The sequence below is a fragment of the Dictyostelium discoideum genome (genome assembly GCF_000004695.1).
Source record: "Dictyostelium discoideum AX4 chromosome 4 chromosome, whole genome shotgun sequence".
Lineage (NCBI taxonomy): Eukaryota > Evosea > Eumycetozoa > Dictyosteliales > Dictyosteliaceae > Dictyostelium > Dictyostelium discoideum.
Window position 1 is genome coordinate 2,810,113 of NC_007090.3, and position 22,159 is coordinate 2,832,271.

Here is a 22,159-nt window from a genome sequence, read left to right on the forward strand (position 1 = left end):
TAATCTCTTAATTATTATTATTTATTAGATTTTAGATATTTCAGAGAATCCACTATCAAATAAATCAATTACATCATTATTATTTTGTTTAACTAATTTTAGTCATTCATTAGTTTATTTAAATTTAGCCAATTGTTCAATTCAACCAAAAATGATGGCATCAATATTTGATGCATTTGAAAAGAATTATGGGATGTCATTAACATTGGAATATTTAAATATTTCAAATAATAAATTGGATGAAATTGGAAATAATGCATTAACAAGTTGGATAATTAAATCAAGAACTCATTTAGGTTTAAAAAATTTAATTTTATCTTCTGTTGGTGTTTCAAGTTTAACTTTATATGCAATTAGAAATTTAACAAAATTAGTAAGTTTATTTATTAATTTAATATTTATTATTATTATCTACTACTACTTATTAATAATATACTAATAATAACAATACTATTATTATTATTATTATTATTATTATTATTATTATTATTATTATTATTATTATTATTATTATTATTATTATTATTATTATTATTATTATTATTATTATTATTATTACTTATAGGAATATTTAGATTTATCATTTAATAAAATTGAATTAACAGAAATTGAAAGATTATCACATATTTTATCAATTTCATCATTATATAGAATAGATTGTAATTATTGTAATTTATCAAAAGAGATTCTAAGTTTAATATTTTCGAAAATGTCTGAAAAGAAAATAAATGTTCATATAGAATTGGCGGGATTAAATTTAGGATCACAAGAGGAAGTAAATTGGGATATGTTATATACAAATATGGCTTTATTTAAAGAGACACCAATTAAAATAAAAACTATGAATTTAAAACATGTTAGAGGTACTGAAAAAACTTTAATTTCATTATTAAATATTTTATCCGAAATGAAAATAGATGATTTAATTTTAGATTCACTTCAATTATATAATCCACAAATAACTGGTAGTAGTAGTAGTAATAATAGTGCTAATAGTAGTAGTAATGGTAGTAGCAATGGTAATAATAATAATAATAATAATGGTAATAATAATAATAATAATAATAATAATGGTAATAATAATAATGGGTCAAGTGTTGCGAGTAATGGTAGTAGTGTTGGGTTAAATTCAAGTAGTAGTTTTAATGTTAGTAATGGTGGTAGTGTTAGTAATTCAAATAGCCCTTTAAATAGTCCATATAGTAATTATTCAACAAATTCAAATTGTAGTAATGGTAGCCAAAAAGGTGATGAAGATATGGAAGATGATATATCAATGGTACAATCTTCATATTCTAATCATTTACCATTACTTGTAACTGCTAATAATAATAATAATAACAATAACAACAATAATAATAATAATACTACAACAACTACAACTACATCAACAGGTATTAATAATACAGCGACATTAGGATCAACATTATCTATAGCTTCAAATAATTCATCAAACTATTCATCATCATCATCTTCATCATCATTTTTTTCAGCGGCATCATCATTTATTAGTAATGGTAGTAATATGAATTTATTATCATCAAGTACTAGTGGTTATGGTGGTAGTAATAGTTTTTTATCTGCAAGTAATTTACAATTTAAGAATAATAGTAATATTAATGGTACAGTTAATAGTAATAGTTTTTTAAATGGGGCTAGTAATGGTAACAGTAATAATAATAGTAATAGTAATAATAATTTAACGAATCAACAACAACAACAGCAACAACAACAACAACAGCAACAACAACAAAATCAAAATGATATTTTAGTATCAAATAATAAACCGTTTAAACAATTATTTTTAAAGTCATTATCAAAAATTTATAATAATCCAGAGATTAGATTTTTGGGATTATCAGAGATTGGAAAGATAATAACATCATTTATACCAACGATTGGTAAATCAGGTAGTAATAGTTCAGTGATTTCATTGGATATCTCTGGCAATGGTATTGGCGATTATGGTGCTTGTTTATTGGGTACAGCTTTGTCAACTAATAGATCATTGTTGTCAATCAATATCGATGGTAATCAAATTACAAATGTTGGCTGGTCGAAAATTACCAGATCCATTTCAACACCAATTGATGGTTGTTCCTATGACATTCTATTTAATTCGGCCAAAGAGAATCAAACATTACCATCAACTTCTTCACCATCACCATTGTGTTCAATGACATTCCCAAAATTAGATTTTGAGAGATTGTTATCAAATTCCGAAGATATATCACAGCGTGCTTCTATCTATATGACAATTTCAAATTTACAAATGTCACTTCAAAAGAATGGTACAATATTAATGAGAGGTGATATTGGTGATAGTGGATTATCAACAACTTGTAGTAGTAGCAGTTGTAAAAGATTAACAACAACAACATGTTCATCACCATCTTCCTCATCTGCCTCTGCTTCGACGTCTGCATCATCTTCTTCTTCACCTGGTGGCGGTATTGGTCAATTAATTAATCGAACAACTGCTTCAATTCCAGTTGGTTTCTTATTTAAACGTATCATTGAGAATGAGAAATCATTGGTACCAAATACACCAACCATACTATATCCTGTAACTCCAATACCTCCAATTATCACTCAACTAATTAATGAAAAACATAATATAAACATTCAATTAATTGATAACTCTTTAAATCAATCTGCACTCTATAGTATAATTGCAACGCTAAGAGATCCATATTATCGTTCGGCTCCACAATCTTCCTCGGTTATAATTCAATATACTAATAATATACTATTACCAACTCGTAATTCACCAATACCTTTTATTTTATCTTTCCCTGATCAAGAAAATGATCAAAATGATCAAGATGATACTTCAAGTACAAGTAGTATAAATAGTAATAATAGTAATAATGCTAATACTCCAAATCAAAGTTTTTATAATCAATATCATTCAAATATTACAAATAAAAGATCAAGTATTACTGGTAGTAATTCAAGTATTGGTTCATTATCTTCATCATCATCATCATATTTAATTAATAATAATAATAATAATAATAATAGTATTAATAATAATAATAATAATAATAATGGTAATAATACATCACCAGCTATTAGTATTTTAAATAGAAATAATAGTCCATCAATTATGAAAAGATTATCAAATTCAGATTTTTATGTTCAAGATGTAATTAGTAAATTGGATTCAGTAATCCAAGAAACTCAAACAACAGTTTATCAAACTTCACCAAATATTTCAAATATTAAACATATTAAAAATTTGGATTTATTGGAAAAAGAAAAAGAAAGATTAAAAGAACTTCAAGTTGAAATTAATCAAAAAGTAAATAATAATAATCTTGTAAATAATAATAATAATAATAATAATAATAATAACAATAATAATAACAATAATAATAATAATAATAATAATAATAATAATAATAATAATAATAATAATAATAATAATAATAATAATAATAATAATAATAATAATAATAATAATAATAATAATAATAGTCTTTCAAAATCACCTTTAATTACATCTTCGAAACCAAAAGGTACAAGTAAATCTTTTGTTGAAGATTCAACTACAACAAATACCAAGCGTAGAAGTTTAACTGGTTCTCAAGCAACTATTGTAACTTCAACTGCTACTTTAGTTGCAAATAAAGATAGTAGTGATATTACAAATTCTGGTAGACAAAGGAGCTCTAGTGTTTTAAATAATCCAATTGCAGTCATTCAAAATAGAATAAATTCATAATATTTTAACAAATAATAATAAAAAAGAAAAAAAAAAAAATGATTTATTCTAATTTATATATATATAAAAAAAAAAAAAAAAAGATTTTATTATTATTATTATTATTATTATTATTATTATTATTATTATTGAATAATAAAATTATAATTTATATGTTTTTATTGTTTTTTTTTTTTTTCTTTTTTTTTTTTTTTTTTTTATAAAATTTAACTAACTTGTTGTGGTGTCATTTGTAAACTTGTTAATTTACTAATCCAACAAGGTGGTAAAACTGTTAATTCTTTATTTGATTTATCATGAACAACAGTATTATCTAATTGGAAGATATCAATGTTTTCAACTTTTAACATTGCCAAACCAACACCATGAATACCGGTAATGAATTTATCGGTTGATCTTGAAACTGTTTTAATTTCACTATCAGTACCAACTTTAACAGGTTCATCTGATGATTGTTGTTGATTATGTTTTGGTGAGATATTTTTAACAATTAATGCAGAGTCTGATGGTGGATGCTCAAGATTTAATGCATTTAGAATACGTTTTGGGAAGAGTAATGATTCTTTTGGTGGTTTTGTTGGGTCGATGATTGCTTCATCCATTACACTAGCACTTTCAACATCTTTAACACTCATTACAACTGGGAAAATTCTCTTTCTAATTAAACCTGTGAAATGTGTTCTTGAGGTTAATTCTTGGCCTAAATAACATCCCTTATGAAAATCGACACCATTTAAAAGATCGAAATTATATTCCAATGGAATTATATTTCCCCATTGATATTCTTTAACACCTTGTGGTATACCTTGGCTTAGTCTAAATAAATTATAAATTGTTTCATCTTTACTTTCATATTTTGATAATCTTTCTTCAACAACTAAAAAAATTTAAAAATAAAATAAAATAAAATAAATATCAATTAATAAATTATAATTTTATTTTATTATTAGTATTTTTATTATTAGTATTAAATATTTACCTAATTGTTTATTATTTGGTACTAATAATCTAACACCCATGATTTGATGTCTTGGATCCATCATGACAGAACATTGATCTTTCTCTAATTGAGCAAATAATGAGTCATCTCTAACTGTCTTATAAGTTTTATCCAAGATTGAATAGACATTAAAATTTTCAGTGACATCAATGATATCAATTTTATTTCTAAGTTTATATTGTTTCAAATGGGCCATTGCTTCTTCCAAAATTGAACTATCAATATCGACAATGAACGAATCTAATCCACTGTTGTCTGAACTACCTGGTGCCATTGAAATTGGTTTTGGGTTGCCATTATGATGTTCTCTATCAAGTGATATAATTGAATCAAATAATAGTCTACCATTTCCTTGAAGGAAACCATTATAAATTGATGTATTTGTTGATTGATTATCCTTTAATCTATTCAAATTATTTGTTGTTAAACCTTGTAAATGCTTTAATGCATCAGGTCCAACCACTTTAATTAAACTTCTACTTTTTAATGGTACAACACATTTTTTAATTTTTTCCAATGATTTTAAATTTATCATTATTATTATTATTATATTATAAATTATTAATATTATTATTTAATAATTAATTTTAATTTTGGTTTTTATTTTTTTTTTTTCTATGGAAATAATAAATTATTTTAAAGTTTGTTTTTTATTTGTTTATGTTTGCTTTTTTTTTTTTTTATTTTTTTTATTGCAAAATTTTTTTTTTTGGTGGTGGAATTATTGTAAATGTTTTTTATTTATTTTTTTTTTTTTATTTTTATTTTATTTTTTTTTATTTTTTTAATTTGAAAGGATAAATAAAGTATTTATTTTTTGAAATTAAAAAATTTTTTTTTTTATTTTTTTTTGATTTTCACAATTTTAAATTTTTTTTTTTTTTTTTTTTTTTTTTTTTTTTTTAATTAAATTATTTTATAAAATTACGTGTACACCTTTAAAAGGGGTGGGTGCTTATTCCAATTTTGTTTGTTTTCTTTTGTTTGTTTTTTGTTTTAATATTTTGGGATATAGGAGATAAAATATAAACAGTTGTATATTAATTAATTATTAATAAAAAATAAAAATTAAAAAAAAAAAAAAAATAAAAAAAATTAAATTATGAAAAGATTTATATTTTTAATAACATTGGTGTCAATATTATTATTATTATTTTTATCGATAGATAATACCCATTCATTCCAATTGGATAATAAAAAAAAATCTAAAAATAAAAAATCAAAACAAAATCCAATAACTAAAGATTTTGAAGAGAAATCAGCATATCATCATACAGACCATATTGAAGATTATCATAATGAAGATCATGATAAAAATATTTTTGATGGTAAATAAATAAATAAATAAATAATAATAAAAAAAATAATAATAAAATAAAAAAATACATATTAATATATTTTTTATTTTTTTTTTTATTTTTTTTTTTTTAATATTAGAAACAATTGATTTAAATAATTTAAATTCAACATTAAAATTATGGTTAGAATCAAATAATATTGGTAAATTTATGGATTTACATTTAACAAAGAAATTACATTTAACAATACCAATTAATTTTATATTTATTGGATTTGGAGGTGAAGGTAATAAAGGTATGGATATTAGTATGTTACAATTGGTTGAATGGTTTCAACATATTGAACATTCATTAAACAATTTTATAACACCAATTGGAGAAGATTATACAACAACCGATCAAATGAAAACACCAAATACACATATTGAATATAATTTTGAAATTCAAGTTTCAAAGACAGATCCAATGGTGAATACGTTGGTTGAGGATGCAATATTTTGGCATCTTAGATCTGAAGCATCTCATTATTTCGAATCGATTAGTTTACCAGGTGATGAAAAGTTTGAAAAACGTTTCTACACAAATCCACACCTACTATCATCATTACTATCATCATTAAGCAATCATTTAGAATTGGATAAGAATTCATACACAATCTATATTCTCAACCCAAATCATCCATCAAATGATGGCATTGAAAATACTGATGCCATTTATGGCTATCGTGTTGGTTTCTCAAATCAAGAATTAAAACAACTTTATAGAAATTCAAATTTAAAAATACCAAATTCTTTAAATCAAGTTCATACTGATTTCGAATTTGCTCAATTATTACAATTTGATAAAGTTTTCGAAAAGAAAAAGTCACCAACAGGAACAGCAGAGGGAGAGGGTGATCAACCAATTCATATCAATGATAATTTAAAATTTAGAGATCATTCAGTTCAATCAAAAGAATGGGCAGATCAAATGATTAAAGAATTTGGTGAATTTAAAATTAATTCAATTCAAACCAATCCAAATTGTCAGTTTGGTTCACCAGATACAAAAGAAGATAGATGGATTTGTTCAACATTGGAATTGATTTATAGAGAGAATGCATCAATAGTCGCTAGAGCACAAGAGATACTTGATCGTGGTACTAGATATGAACAACTCTACGTTTACACGGCCCATGAGAATCCAATAGTTGAGAATCCAATGGTTGACACTTGGATCTCTCATAAAAGATTTGCATTCATTGATCTAACAGCTGGACCATTTGAATGGGGACCATCAGTTGGTGGTAATGGTTTAAAAACTTCAACAACTCTTCCAAAAACACCATCACTAACTCAAGAACAAGAAGAAGAGGTATTGCAAGAAGAGGCAACCTATCTATCACCTGATCTTGAAACTAAACAAAAACAATTAACTCAAGAATTATTATTAATTGAAACCATTTATAATAATGCTTGTATTGATCAAAATTCTGAAAGAACTGATGAAGAGAAAGAAATGTGTGAAGAATTAATTACAAATATTAATAAAATTAAAAAACAACTTGAAAAGGATCAAATTAAATTACAAAGAAAATTACAAAATAATAGTAACAACAACAACAACAACAACAACAACAATGTTGATAATGATGAAGATATTGAAATTGATTTATTAACTGGTAATTATAAAGAAGTATTTGGTAATCAAGAACAAGATTTATTCATTTCAAAATTAGGGTCAGTTTTATCAAGTAGTTTAAAACATTTAATAACTCAACCATTACCTTTGTTTAGAGTTGCCTATGCCAAGAGAGTAAATTTTAATGTTTTTGTTATTAGTGATCATCAAGATTTTAATGCTCGTGATTATTTTAATTTCAATTATGAACATTTTAAATATGAAATTGAAAAACTTAGATTACCAACTCAAGAATTTGTTTTCAATATTAAATCAATTTCAATGTCTGATGATAAACAATTAGCTTTAGCATATTATAGTAGTTTAAAAACAGTTTTAAATCCAACAATTAATGATGATCATGAATTTAAATCAATTTTAAATTATTATTTAGATTCAAAAGATATTAAAAATAGTTTATTAAAATTATTTAATAATTTAGATAGTAATAATAATAATAATAATAATAATGGTGGTGGTGGTGGTGGTGGTGGTGATGATGAAGATAAAGAAAATCAAGTTAAATATATACCAATTTTCTTATTTTCAATTTCAACAAATAATTCAATTTTAATTGATAAAACTCATCAAGCTAAATCATTATCAAATATGGTTATTGCAATTCAAACCAATGTTTTCTCTAGTAATTCAACATTTACAGTAAATGATAATCAATTGAAATATTATCCAATTAATCCTTTATCAAGTATACTCTCTGCTACTGCTTTGAATTTGGGTGGATTGGTTGGTAATCATATTTCATATAGTGAAGCACATGGTGCTGCTACCTCCAATTGGCATTGGTCAGTGGGTGATTCACCAACTTCAAAAACTACAACTTATCCATTCACTCATTTCAATGAATTTCAAAGAGATACAATCTTTAGAAACTATATAGCTTCTTCATTGGAAAGATCGATTGGTTGGGTTAATAAAGGTGTAACCATATTAAATGATTGTAAAACTTCAATTAAAAACTTTGAAAATGCTTTATCCGTATTTCCTTTAGAAGAGACTGTTTTGAAATTTCAAATTATTAGATCACAATGGAATGAAGTTGCAAGTAGTATAAGAGATTTAGATTTCTCAAAATCAATTAAAATCTCTTTAGAGGCTGAAAAATCTTCAAGATCTTTCTTTAAAGATTGCGAAAATATTCAAATCTTTTTCATGCAATCTGAATGTCAATCTGATATCACTCAAAAATTACCAAAAAGAACTTTAGCTATCATTATCATTTGTTTATTAATTAATATTTTAATCATTTCACTTTTAAAAACTTTATATAAAGGTAAAAATAAATTAAAAATTAATTAAAAAATAAAATAAAATAAAATAAAATAAAAAATTCCAAAAATAAAAAAAAAAAATTAATGTTTTCATTTTTTTTTTTTTTATTTCATTTTTTCCATTTTATTTCTTTTTTTAAATTTTATTTCTTTTTTTATTTTCATTTTTTTTATTTTCATTTTTTATTTTAGTATAAATAAAGATATCATAATAATAATAATAATAAATAACATATATGGATATTAAAGGATTACAACCAATTTCATTTAGTTCATTTGAAAAATATAGAGAGTTTTTAAGTAACCCTTCTACATTATATTACCCAGGTAAAATATTAAATGGGGAATACAATTTTCAAGGTCCAAATGAAACTGTTTTGACTTTATCAAATCTTCCAAATGAAATTTTATCACCAAATAGAATTTTCAATTGGTTATGTCAATATGGAAATATAACATCTATTAAAGTTGGAAAAGAACAAACTCTTGTAAAATTTTGTGATGGTTTTAATGCATATGTGGCTCATCAATTTGCTAATAATACTTTTGCATTTGGAAAAAATATTAATATTTATTGGACAAAATATTTAAGTCTTGAAGGAATTGGTAAAAATTAAATTAAATAATTTTTTATTAATAAATAATTTTAATATTAATATTTGTTTAAAAAAAAAAAAAAAAGAATTTAATTCTTTAAACAGATTCAAAAGTCAAGAAAGATTAAAAAATTATGGAGCAAGTTTATTTAGACAAACTCAACAAATTTATATAAGAAATGTACCAATTAATTGCGATGAAGCTACTTTATACAATATATTTAAACAATTTACACCTTACACTCCAATTAATATTCGTTTAGAACCTGATGGATTAAATACAAAATTAAAACATGGTTTAATTAATTTTGTAGATATTATAAGTTCAACAGAGTCTTTAATAATTTTAAATAATTTTCAATTTGATAATCATATTTTAGAGCTTAGTTTTTATTATCAATAAACATTATTTAATTTTATTTTTTATTTATTTATTGACATGTCAACAAAGTTTTTATTTAGTTGAAAGATTAAATCAAGGATTAGGTAATTTTTGTAATAATATTATGGATTCTACTACAATGGTCCAACCTTTAACAACAGCAACTGCATCATCAACAACAGCAACAGCAACAGCAACAACGACAACAGCAAATACAACAAATAGTAGTGGAATTATTAATAAAAATTTTGGAGAATCATTAAGATTATCAATGGAAGAAATTCAATTAATTGTATTAGAAACTCAAAAATATGCAATTAAATATCATTCATTACTTTCACAACAATTACAACAGTGTGATGATTTAATTAATATTCATCGTGGTAAATTAGTAGAGGTTCAAGATTTTTTAAAAAAAATGAAAAAGAGAATCGAACTAGTTTCACATTAATTTTTTTCAAAAACAAACTGACAAATTTCGACGCTTTTGTAACCCAGGGTGCAAATTTCATTTTTTTTTTTTTTTTTTTTTTTTTTTTTTTTGTTTTCATTTTCTAAAAAATCGACTTGTAATATATAAAAAAAAAAATGACAGATAAAATTCAATTCAATTATATTGATAATAAATCATCTCTGCAATTGTTAAAAATTTTACAAATCAAAAATTTTCCAAATCTCTTTCGTTATGAAAATCAAGTAAAACAACAAAATGTATTATCTTTTGTAGACAATGAAGCAAACCCAACGATTGTAATTTTAATTGATATTTTTAGAGGTCAAATGAATGTATTTCCATTAAATGTTGAAGGTAAATTTATTTTTTTTATAAAAAAAGTTCAAAATGCCAATGTATTAATGTTAAAAAAAAAAATAAAAAAAAAAAATAAAAAAATTTAGCATTAACAAATACAGCAAAATCCATTGACTGGTCAAATGGATTTTTAACAGAATTTAAAAATAATCCATTCATTAAATGGGATGAGATTTTTGAAAAAGTTGGACCAAATAACAAAATAGGTTTAGAAAGACATTTTAAATCAACGTAAGTTTTTAAAATTTTTTTTTTTATTTTTTATTATTTATTTACTAATTTTATATAATTATTTATTTTGGTTAAAGTGAAAAAATTTCAATTGCATGTGTTTCTCTTGAATATGAACCATTATTTATTGAATCATTAAAAGGTTATTTTAGAAATATGAAACCAGATTCAGAAGTTTTTGATGCATTAACATTAAAGGTAGATAATATTCAAGAGAAAATTAATGAATTAAAATTAAATTTAGATGAAAATGTAGGACCATTAAAATATGAGGATGCTGAAACCATTAGTAAGTTTTTTTTTTTTTTTTTAAAAAATAAAGTTTTAAAACAAATAATTAATTAGTTTTTTAATTTTATAATCAAAAAAAAAAAAAAAAAAAAAAAAAAGATAGTAAATGGCAATATAAATCAAATGAATCAATTAATTTTTTAAGATGGTCATGTACTCAAACTATATCAGCAGGTTATAGAATTAATGGTAAACTTGTTAGTTGGATTATTATGTATACAGATGGTTCTATTGGTAGTCTTTATACATTAGAAGAGTATTGATCTAAAATTAAAAAAAAAAAAAAAAAAAAGAATTAAATAAACTTTTGATAAAAAATATTATTATTCTAACACTTTCTTAATTTATACTTTAGGTTTAGAGGAAAAAAATATTCTTGCAAGGTGGTATCATATATTTTAATTAAATTCTTTGAAAATGGTTTCGACCTTCCATACTGTTTTGTTAGAGATAATAATATATCTTCACAAAAAGTGATGAGAAGTTTTGGTTTCAAATCAAATTCCTTAGTAAAATGGGTTACTGGCACTCCATAACTAGTTTTTAGTGTTCAAAATTATCTGCCTAGGTATCTATTGGTCTTTGGAAATATATATATTTTTTTTTTTTTATCTAATATATAAATAAAAAAACAGAGAGAAATAAAAATTTTAAAAAAACAAAAATAGATAATGATTTTTTAAATTAAAAACATATAAATTTATTTTTTTCAAGTGTTGGTCACACCAAAATTAATTGTTTTTTAATTACCACCTTGGCTTAATTTAAAAAAAAAAAAAAAAAAAAAAAAATGGAAATGAATAAAAAAACAGATAATACTTGATTAAAGAATAAATTTATCAACTTTTCATTCAATGAATCGATAAGTGCTTTACATGTTTTCTTAATGAATTGAGCCTGGTTCTCTCTATTTGTTTCAAATTGAAATAATAATGGAATATCACCAACTTTTGATAACTTTTCAGATTTTTCTAAATCTTCAGAATAATAATATTCTTCTTTTTTTTTCATTTAAACTATAATTGCAAACATTAAAAAGGATCATTGAAATAGATGAGTTTATTAAATCTTTTACTTTTGATTGATCATTGATTGAACCTTTTCTAAAAAATGTCACATTGCATGGTTTAATTTTAAATTTTTCAATCATTATGTTTATAATTTTTATTCTTTTTAATTGTGAAACTGCAGTACCATTAAAAATTAAATTCCAAAACTCTTTATCTGTAAATGGTTTTTCTTTGTTATTATTAATATTAATATTATTTAAATGACTCATCATATATTTATATGATTGTTTAATATCGTTGAATGTTGGATTATATTTACTATCCTCAACTAATGATTTTAATGCACCGACACAATCAGATTTTATTATTGTATCTACTGTATCATCTAAATTGAATAATGAAATCTTTGGATAAAATTTAAAAATATTTGAAAAAAATTGTTTATCATCTTTAATTTTTGAATAAAGTTTTGAAAAAGATTGTTTATTGAAATTTGTTAAATATTGATTTCTATTTACTTTATCTTTAATTAATCCATCCATTGTTCAATTAAATAACTAAAATTGAAAATTTCATCATACTTTAATGTATGTTCACCTGTAAAATAATTATTAAAAATTTGCCTATTTAAATATTTATTTATAAACTTTCCAAAATATTATTTCATTATTATCCATTGGTTTATTATTTGTTTGAGCTTGTTTATTTAATGATAATTGTTTATTTGTTGTGTTTTTTATTGATTTTTTTAATTTAATTGATTTTCTAATACTTTCTAATAAAATTAACTTGTTTTGTTTTTCATTTATACTATATTTCGATTTTGAAATTTTTTTAATATCTTTATATGTTTTATTCTCTAATTGCTCCATTTCTCTATCTATATCTTTCTCAGTATCAACATCTTTATTACTATTATAATTATAATTTTTATTACTATTATTATTTTTATTATTAACTATACATTCAAGAGTTGAAATTTTTGATTTCAATTGTAGTATCTCTGTTTTCAATTCATTGATAGTATCTAATAATCCTTGTTTCTCTTTACTCTTAATTTTTTTTTTGAAAAAAAAAAAAAAAAAAAAATTTCTCACAAGAAATAATGTTAACATTTAAAAAAATTGTAATTTAAATAGAAAAAAAAAAAAATATTGATCACTTTTTAAATCCTATTAATAGTATTTTATTTATTTATTTGTTTATTTATTTATTTTTTAAAATTTAAATTATTTCATTATTTTTAAATAAATCTTTTAAAGCATAAAAAGTTGCAGATCCTTTAGAAACATTTGAATAAAATTGGGTATTAGTGATTGAAATATTACAATCCTCTAAAAGATAAAGAGATAATTGTAAATGGTTATTATTTAAAGCACGATAGAGTATTTCACGTAATTGAATTTGATCGAAAATACTTTTTGAATCATTTGATCTTTTTGAAAATATTGATTTATAACCATTATCAACCAAAGCTTTAAATAATCTAATATGACCCTTTGTTGCTTCTTTTTCCAATAAACATCTAAGATAATTTGCAAAACAAATTTTATCGCCATTATTTAAAATTACATCTGGATTGTTACCAGTTATGGTTGTTGTTGTTTTTTTTGTTGGTGTTGTTGGTGTTGTTGGTGTTGTTGTTGGTGTTGTTGGTGTTGTTGGTGTTGTTGTTTCAGTTGTAGCCGAATGAAAATTTGGTAAACCTAATTTAATAAAATCATTAATGAAACCTTTACATTCAGTATCTTCAATAGTATTGAAAATTTCTTTTGATTTTTTTGAAGCATGAGAATAACCAATACCAAAATAATAATATTTTTCTTCAAAAGAGAATGGACTGAAATGATAACTATTTGGTAAAGCATTTCTGTTGTAGAATAACCATCTTTGAACTGCAATTACAAAATAATAATTTGGACAGTCGATGTTTGGTAGATAGGGTTTATTATTGCCAGAATTTCTATCTAGAGCTATAGAGTAAAGATAGGTAAAATCCAATACTGAATTGACGCCTTTATAGCCAATCATATGAGAATTTGTGAAAACAACACCTTTACTATCACCACAACCTTTTGATAGAGGTGATTGAAGGAAATCTATAAATGTTTTCAATACTAAACCCATTGAATTGAATTGGCAAGTATTTAATATTGGTGGAAGTGGTACTTTGAAAACTATATCTCTTTTAAGCAATGGCGATGGTGGTGCTGCTGGTACTGATAATAATAATGATTTATACTTTTCAACTAAATCCAATCTACAATTATAAATAAATGCTGTAATTGGCAATACTTTACTATTATTTTTTAAACAATTATTAAAAACAAATTCCAATACTTTTTCTGATCTAATAAAATGAAATTCAGTATGAAAACTTGGATTACCACCAACACTGGTTGAAACTCCGATTCCTATTTCATTTATATGTTCAATTTTTAACATTGGTTTATTTAATTGATCATATGCCAATTCTATCAATTCTAAATCATCATATAATAAAACTTGCCCAAAGAAAATGTAAATATGATTATCTCCATATTTCTTTTGGAGTGTTACAATATTAAGATATTTGCAAATGTCTTTAATGAATTGAATTTGATTTTCTTTTTTATTTTGAAATTGAAAGAGAATTGGTATATTTCCAACAAATGATTTATCTTCAAAAATTACATTTCGAATAGTTGAACAAATAGTTGATCTTGAAACTTCTTTAAACAATTCTATATCACCAAATCTAAATGAATGCAATAATAAATCTGAATGTTTTGTTTTACGTGATATATTTACTTTTTCACCTGCTAACAATGAATAAAATTCATTTCCTTCAAAAAAACTATGGCCATAAAACAATCCTAATAATTTTAAAATTGATTTTAATTTATTTTTATTATCACTATTATATTGATAATAAACAAAATCAAATATCTTTTGATTTCTTTCAATTTTAGTTATTGATTCAATTGTTTCTTTAAATTCTTTTAAACTTGGAAATATAGGTGTAATCTTTCTTTTAATTTTTTTATTACCACCACCACCATTACTATCTTTTTTTTCTTTTTTTTCTTTTTTTTCTTTTTTTTCTTTTTTTTCTTTTTTTTCTTTTTTTCTTTCAAATTCACTTTCGCTTTCACTACTATCACTTTCACTATTATCATGATTATCTTTTTTTTCTTCCTTTTCTTCTTTTTCTCTTTCGCTTTCACTACTATCACTTTCACTACTATCACTTTCACTATTACTACTGCTACTATCATTATCTTTTTTTTCTTTTTTTTCTTTTTTTTCTTTTTCATTTTCACTTTCACTTTCACTTTCACTTTCACTTTCACTTTCACTTTCACTTTCACTTTCACTTTCACTTCCACTTTCACTTTCACTTTCGCTATCACTACTACTATCATTTTTACTTTTACTTTTACTATCACCTTTCTTTTTTAATTTTTTAAAAATAATATTTTGATAAAAACCTTTTGGTTTTACTTTTAAATGAATCATAGATTCACATATATTTATTAAATCTTTAATAAGTAATGATTCTTGGATTGGACAAAATTTTGAAATTTTTTCAAATCTAAGTGGTGTCACAGCTGCTGGTTTTATATGGTATCTGTTAATCATAAAGTTAATGAATTTAGCACGTTTTCTAAAACAGTATCCAAATATTGATTTCCAAAATTCATTTTCTGTGAATGGTAATTTAAATTTCTCTATACTATTTTTATTGTTATTATTACTATTATTTTTATTATTATTATTATTATTATTTTCATTATTATTTGAATTTTCAAAAAGATTCATCATATATTTAAATGTTTTATAACTACCATCTTTAATTGATTGAATAATATTATCGGTAGTTGGTTTATAATTATTTTCTTCAACTAATGATTTTAATGCACCAATACAATCAGATTTTAAAATATTTCCAACAGTATAACCAATATTGAATAATGATATCTTTGGATAAAATTTAAAAAAGCTTGTATAGAATTTTTTATCCTCTTTAATTGCTGAAAATAAATCTGATAATGATTTTTCAAAACCTGTTAAATATTGGTTTCTATAAACTTTGTCTTTTAACAATTCAATTTCATTACATTCAATCATGTGACCAACATTAAAAACTTCATCATATCTTAATGAATGTTTACCTGTACATAATTTATTTATAATTTGTCTATTTAAATATTTATTTCTAAAAATTTTCCAAAATAATCTTTCACCATCACTCATTGGTATTAGTTGTTGTTTTTGTTGTTGTTGTTGTTGTTGATTCTTCTCTGTTGTTGTTGTTGTTGTTGTTGTTGTTGTTGTTGTTGTTGTTGTTGTTGTTGTTGTTGTTGTTGTTTTCAATTTAATAGATTCTCTAATTCTTTCTAAAATATCTAATTTTTTACCACCCAATTGTTGAACACCATACTTTGTTTTTGCGATTTTTGCTATTGTTTTATATTTTTTAGTTTCTAATTCTTTCATTATTGTATCTATATCTTTTTCTTTTTCTAAACCACAATCCATATTTTGACTACCATTTTCGTTTTCATTTTCATTTTCAACCTCTTCTTCTATGATAATCTCTTTATTATTATTGTTTTTTTTATTATTTAATTTTTCTCTTGTTGAAAGTTTTGATTTTAATTCTTGATTTTCTTTTTTTAATTTTTCTATAACATTTAATAATTCTTTTTCTCTCTTAGAAATACCCATTTTTAACAGAAATAAAGAAACAAAAAAAAAATATGTAGTTAAAAGAAAATTAAAAAAAAAAAAAAAAAAAAATTAAACACGAAAAAAAAAAAAAAAAAAAATAAATAAAAAAAAATAAAATGTTTTTATAAGTATTTGAGCTAAAATTAAAATCTAGATTTTTTTTTTTCCTAATTTTTTCTTATTTTTTTTTTTATTCTATTTTATTTTATTTATTTTATTTATTAAATTTTATTTTTTTTAATTAATAAATCTAAAATATTAAATCCAAATCTTTCAAAATGATTTGGTTTATTATAATAAATCCATCTTGCAATTAAAATTTTAATATAAAATTTTAGTGGTGGGTGACCATAAAAACTAAAATAGAATGGTCCTTTTTGATTTGTAAATTTATGATTAATTAAATAAATAAAATCAGAAATTGATTTTAAATTATTTAAACCAAAGAAATGTTCATTTTTAAAAATTACACCATCACCATCACTATCACCACAACCATTTGAAAGTGATGGTGAATTTATAAAACCAATCATTGCTTTCATTGCAATAGTAATTGAATAAAGTCTATGAGAATAACAAATTGGTGGATCTAATTTAAATGATGGTTCAATATTTGATATTTCTTGTGATGATGATGATGGTGATGATGATGATAATAATGATTTATACTTTTCAACTAAATCCAATCTACCATTATAAATGAAATTGGTAATTGGTAATATTTTATTACAATTTTTTAAACAATTTTTAAAAATAAATTCCAACACTCCTTCTGACCTAATAAAATAAAATTCAGCTTCACATTCTTTTTTATTACTATTAGTACTTGCTCTATAATTATCTTGATTTATAAATTCAATTTTTAACATTGGCTTATCTAATTGGTTATATGCTAATTCTATTAATTCTAAATCATCATACAATAAAACTTGATTAAATATAAAATTTAAATAATTTGAATTATTTTTAACCAATTGGCAAACTTGTTTAATAAATTCGATTTTATTTTTTAAATTATTTTCAAATTGAAATAACATTGGTTTAAATCCATCATTTGAAACGGGTTCATAAAAATCAAATAAACAATTTATTAATTTAAACATTACTTTAAATAATTGAAAATTTCCAAACTTAATTGAATTCTTAAATAATTGATTTCTTCTAGGTTCATTACTTTTATATGAATAATGTCTATTATTATTTAATAACATTGAATAGAATTCATCATGATTTGAATTACAATTTTCAAAATACATTTTCAATAATTTTAAAATGAAATTAAATTTTTCATTATCTTTATTATTATTTGAATATTGATCATAAATAAAATCTAATAATATTTGATTTCTATCTGATTTTAATAAAAATAATGATTTATATAATTCATTAATTTCATTTACATTTTTAAATATAATATTATTTGATTCGTTTAAATTTAAATAAATAATTGAAATACATGAATTTTTTAAATCTTTAATTCTAAGTTTTAATTCATCAATTGGGCATTTTTCAAAAACTCTTTTTAATTCTTTTTTTTCAAATTTACATTTATAAAATAATTTTAAATTATCATTATCATTAAAATTAATATAATTTATAAATTTAAAAAGAAATGATGATGATGAATTATTTTTACTATTTAATATTAATTTCCAAAATTGTTCATTTGGTAAAATATTTGTTGTTATTGTTTTATTAATTATTAAATATTTAAATGATTTATAACTACATGATTCAATTGATAATTTAATTAAATCAATTAATTCAATTTTTACAAGTTCTTTAATAATATTAAATTCTTCAAATAATGATTTTAAAGCACCAATACAATCATTTTGAATTATAATTTTTAATATAAATTCTATATCAATTATAATTGTTGATATATTTAGATAATTATTAATTAAATTTGTATAAAATTGTTTATCATTTTTAATTGATTGAAAAAATGAGAAATTTCCAAACCTATTGTAACCTGTTAAATATTGATTTCTATTAACTTTTTCTTTTAATAATTCAATTTCATTACATTCAATCAAATGAATTGCATTATGTACATCATCATACGTTAATCTATGTGGACCTGAATTTGTATGATTCATAATTTTTGTAATTAAAAATTTATTTTTAAAAACTTTCCAAAATAATTTTTCATTATTATCCATTGGTTTATTATTTAGTGTTGTTTTTGTTGTTGTTGTTATTGTTGATGAAATGGTTTTTAATTGATTTGATTTTGAATTAATTGAATTTTTTATTCTTTTTAATATTTCAGATTTTTTACCACCTGCATTAACACCAAATTTTGATTTTGCAACTTTTTTAATTTCTAAATATGTTTTATTTTCTAACTCTTCAATTATTGTATCTATATCTGTATCCTCACTATTATTGTTATTATCTTTTTCATTATTTATCTCAACCATCTTTATATTTTATAAAAAAAAAATAAAAAAATAAAAAAAAATAAAATGTGTCGGTTAATGGTTTTTTTTTTAAAATAATAAATTAGATATTTAAAAGAATTCCATAAAAAAGTCATTTTTTAAATATCTTTTTTTTTTAAAAAAATAAAAAAAAAAAGAAAATCACTTTTCTTTTTTTTTTTTTTTTTTTATTTTTTTTGTGTTCTTGAACCCCTGATTTAAAAGGATAATCATCCCAAATAATCACTTTTTTTTTTTCTAATTAAAAGTTAAATTAAAATTATTTTTTATTTTTTATTTTTTTTTAGAGTTGTAATTACATATTTGTAAAAAATGATTTTGTTGGAATGATTTTTCAGATATTAAACTTCTAATATTTAATTTATAAAAACTTCCCAAAATAGACTATAAAATTATTATTTGTTTGAAAATTCTCTTTCAAAAAAAATAAAAAAAAATAAAAAAATAAAAAAAAAAAAATAAAAAAAAAAAATGAAGATGAAGATAACGAAGATTATAATGATGAGGGTATACCAAAAAAATATTAAAACAATCAATTGATTGTTATATTTTAAAAATTTACAAAAAAAAGATAATTAATGATATCCCTTACTTATTTATACAAAATATTATTATTTTTTTTTATTTTTTTTTATGTTATTTTTGTTTAACTACTTTGAGTTTTATCAACCCTAAAGTTTTTTCATTTTTCTCTTTTTTTTTCTTTCTTTCTTTTCTTTTCGTTTTGTGTTTAATTTAAATCTATATTAATTATATTGTTGCTATTTATTCTCTTCCATTTTCTAATAAATGATTGGTTGGATCAACAGCATATTTAGCTGGGGCAGTATTTCTTTGCCATTTTGTACCATTAATGCCATCACATGCTATAATAAAATAATTGGTTAAAAATAGTTAATAATTATCCATATATAATTATTATTATTATTAATTATTATTATTATTATTATTATTATTATTATTATTATTATTATTATTATTATTATTATTATTATTATTATTATTATTATTATTATTATTATTATTATTATTTATTATTTATTATTTATTATTTATTATTTATTATTATTTAGTGTAAATGAAAAACATACGAATGTATGGATCTGGATGTTCCCAATAACTATTGAAATCTTCTAATTGTTTAACCATTTGTTGAATGGCGAATGGGTTTGTTTCGTTTTTACCAGCTTTAAGGGAAGCACGTAAATCACCTGCATTAAGTAAAAACATATCATAATCTTCTGAATAATCTCTAATAGATTTGATAGCTTTACGATAAAGTCTAACTACTTTTTGTGAATGTGATAACATCTTTGTGTTTTATTATTGTTTTTATGCGTAATGCTGAAAAAAAAAAAAAATAAAAAAAAATAAATAAATAAAAAATTAAAAAAAAAAAAAATGAAAAAAAAAGTGAAAATAAAAAAAAAAAAAAAATGAAAAAAAAAAAAAACTCTGATTAATCAAAAAAGCAAAAAAGTTGGACAAAAAATTTTTTTTTTATTTGTTTAAATTTATTTTTTTTATTTTATATAATTTATTCTTTTTTTTTTTTCAAAACAATTTTTACTTTTTTTAAATTACAGAATTTGGATTCATATAAAATCTTTGATCTTTATTTAATTTATCCAAACTATTAACTATATCATCAGATAGAGTGAAATCTAAGATCATTTGATTTTCAATCAATCTATGAACATTTTCAGTTTTTGGAATTACAGGGCAATTGTGTTCTAAACAATATCTTAATAATAATTGTGATGGTGTTCTTCCAACTTTTTTTGCAAATTCTTTAACACTTTCATTATTTAATAACTGGATTTAAAAAAAAAAAAAAAAAAAAAAAAAAAAAAGTTAATAATCACCCACCCAACAACAATAATAATAATTTTTTTTTTTTTTTTATAAAAATTTAAAATTACTTACTCTACCACCAGCTAAACTTCCATAACTTTCTAAAATTATTTTATTATTTTTACAAAATTCTAATAAATCTTTTTGAAAATTTAAAGGATGAAATTCAACTTGATTTATTGCTGGTTTTATTTGTAAATTTGGTGATGATAAAAGTTCAGTTAAATGATTGATTGTATAATTTGAAACACCAATTGAACGTACTTTTTTATCTTGATATAGTTTCTCTAGAGCTCTCCAGGTTTGAGCTCGTTGAATTGAATTACCACTATCACTACCATCCAATCCTTTTACACCAGGCCAATGAATTAAATAACAATCTAAATAATCCAATTGTAACTTTTTCAAAGATGATTCAAATGCTTTTAAAGCATTTTCATAACCTTGCTCCATAAAACTACATTTACTAGTTATAAATAAATCTTCTCTTTTTATCTTTTTACCATCTAATCCATCATTCTTTGTAACCATTTCATTTAATACTTTACCAATTCTTTCTTCATTATTATACATTGATGCTGTATCAATACGTCTATAACCATTCTCTAAACCAACTTTAATAATATTTTCAATATCATTTAATTTAAATGTTCCAATTCCTAACATTGGCATTTTAATTGGATTTAAATTTAATTCATTTAAAATTATAAAATTTTCATTTTCATTATTATTATTATTATTATTATTCATTTTTTTTTATTTTTTATTTTTGAATTTAATAAGAGATAGAATTTGTGTGTGTGAGTGTGTTTTATATGTTATTAAAAAATAAAAAAAAATAAAAAAAAGAA

General features: G+C 21.6%; 11 protein-coding genes across 11 annotated transcripts in view; 4 read left to right on the top strand and 7 right to left on the bottom strand.

The window, feature by feature from the left end:
• Positions 1-3,727, top strand: part of DDB_G0285081 (leucine-rich repeat-containing protein) — a gene marked incomplete at both ends in the record, with an annotated part of 5,060 nt that extends 1,333 nt beyond the window's left edge. Inside the window, 2 exons of the mRNA XM_634903.2 lie at positions 36-373; positions 566-3,727. Of these exons, the coding sequence (XP_639995.2) occupies positions 36-373; positions 566-3,727 (3,500 nt within the window). The remainder of the gene's footprint in view (positions 1-35; positions 374-565) is intronic.
• A 206-nt stretch (positions 3,728-3,933) lies between these two features.
• DDB_G0285011 (hypothetical protein) lies at positions 3,934-5,262 on the bottom strand (the record flags this gene model as incomplete). Its single annotated transcript, XM_634904.1, has 2 exons — positions 3,934-4,604; positions 4,707-5,262. The coding sequence occupies 2 exons, from the start codon at positions 5,260-5,262 to the stop codon at positions 3,934-3,936; spliced, it is 1,227 nt and encodes a 408-aa protein (XP_639996.1).
• A 567-nt stretch (positions 5,263-5,829) lies between these two features.
• On the top strand, positions 5,830-9,001 carry DDB_G0285083 (hypothetical protein; the record flags this gene model as incomplete). Its single annotated transcript, XM_634905.1, has 2 exons — positions 5,830-6,055; positions 6,165-9,001. 2 exons carry the CDS (start codon positions 5,830-5,832, stop codon positions 8,999-9,001), a joined length of 3,063 nt encoding a protein of 1,020 aa, XP_639997.1.
• Positions 9,002-9,209: 208 nt separating this feature from the next.
• DDB_G0285085 (hypothetical protein) lies at positions 9,210-10,402 on the top strand (the record flags this gene model as incomplete). The annotated part of the gene is made up of 3 exons (XM_634906.1): positions 9,210-9,579; positions 9,656-9,902; positions 9,952-10,402. The coding sequence occupies 3 exons, from the start codon at positions 9,210-9,212 to the stop codon at positions 10,400-10,402; spliced, it is 1,068 nt and encodes a 355-aa protein (XP_639998.1).
• A 137-nt stretch (positions 10,403-10,539) lies between these two features.
• DDB_G0285013 (hypothetical protein) lies at positions 10,540-11,820 on the top strand (the record flags this gene model as incomplete). The annotated part of the gene is made up of 6 exons (XM_634907.1): positions 10,540-10,759; positions 10,849-10,993; positions 11,071-11,282; positions 11,316-11,337; positions 11,388-11,540; positions 11,640-11,820. 6 exons carry the CDS (start codon positions 10,540-10,542, stop codon positions 11,818-11,820), a joined length of 933 nt encoding a protein of 310 aa, XP_639999.1.
• A 443-nt stretch (positions 11,821-12,263) lies between these two features.
• Positions 12,264-12,836, bottom strand: DDB_G0285015 (hypothetical protein; the record flags this gene model as incomplete). The annotated part of the gene is made up of 1 exon (XM_634908.1): positions 12,264-12,836. One exon carries the CDS (start codon positions 12,834-12,836, stop codon positions 12,264-12,266), a length of 573 nt encoding a protein of 190 aa, XP_640000.1.
• A 93-nt stretch (positions 12,837-12,929) lies between these two features.
• On the bottom strand, positions 12,930-13,409 carry DDB_G0285017 (hypothetical protein; the record flags this gene model as incomplete). The annotated part of the gene is made up of 1 exon (XM_634909.1): positions 12,930-13,409. The coding sequence occupies one exon, from the start codon at positions 13,407-13,409 to the stop codon at positions 12,930-12,932; it is 480 nt and encodes a 159-aa protein (XP_640001.1).
• Positions 13,410-13,518: 109 nt separating this feature from the next.
• DDB_G0285019 (hypothetical protein) lies at positions 13,519-17,004 on the bottom strand (the record flags this gene model as incomplete). Its single annotated transcript, XM_634910.1, has 1 exon — positions 13,519-17,004. One exon carries the CDS (start codon positions 17,002-17,004, stop codon positions 13,519-13,521), a length of 3,486 nt encoding a protein of 1,161 aa, XP_640002.1.
• Positions 17,005-17,228: 224 nt separating this feature from the next.
• Positions 17,229-19,433, bottom strand: DDB_G0285087 (hypothetical protein; the record flags this gene model as incomplete). Its single annotated transcript, XM_634911.1, has 1 exon — positions 17,229-19,433. The coding sequence occupies one exon, from the start codon at positions 19,431-19,433 to the stop codon at positions 17,229-17,231; it is 2,205 nt and encodes a 734-aa protein (XP_640003.1).
• A 786-nt stretch (positions 19,434-20,219) lies between these two features.
• On the bottom strand, positions 20,220-20,765 carry DDB_G0285021 (hypothetical protein; the record flags this gene model as incomplete). The annotated part of the gene is made up of 2 exons (XM_634912.1): positions 20,220-20,320; positions 20,546-20,765. The coding sequence occupies 2 exons, from the start codon at positions 20,763-20,765 to the stop codon at positions 20,220-20,222; spliced, it is 321 nt and encodes a 106-aa protein (XP_640004.1).
• A 264-nt stretch (positions 20,766-21,029) lies between these two features.
• alrF (aldo-keto reductase) lies at positions 21,030-22,058 on the bottom strand (the record flags this gene model as incomplete). The annotated part of the gene is made up of 2 exons (XM_634913.1): positions 21,030-21,269; positions 21,381-22,058. The coding sequence occupies 2 exons, from the start codon at positions 22,056-22,058 to the stop codon at positions 21,030-21,032; spliced, it is 918 nt and encodes a 305-aa protein (XP_640005.1).
• Between the last annotated feature and the right edge of the window lie 101 nt (positions 22,059-22,159).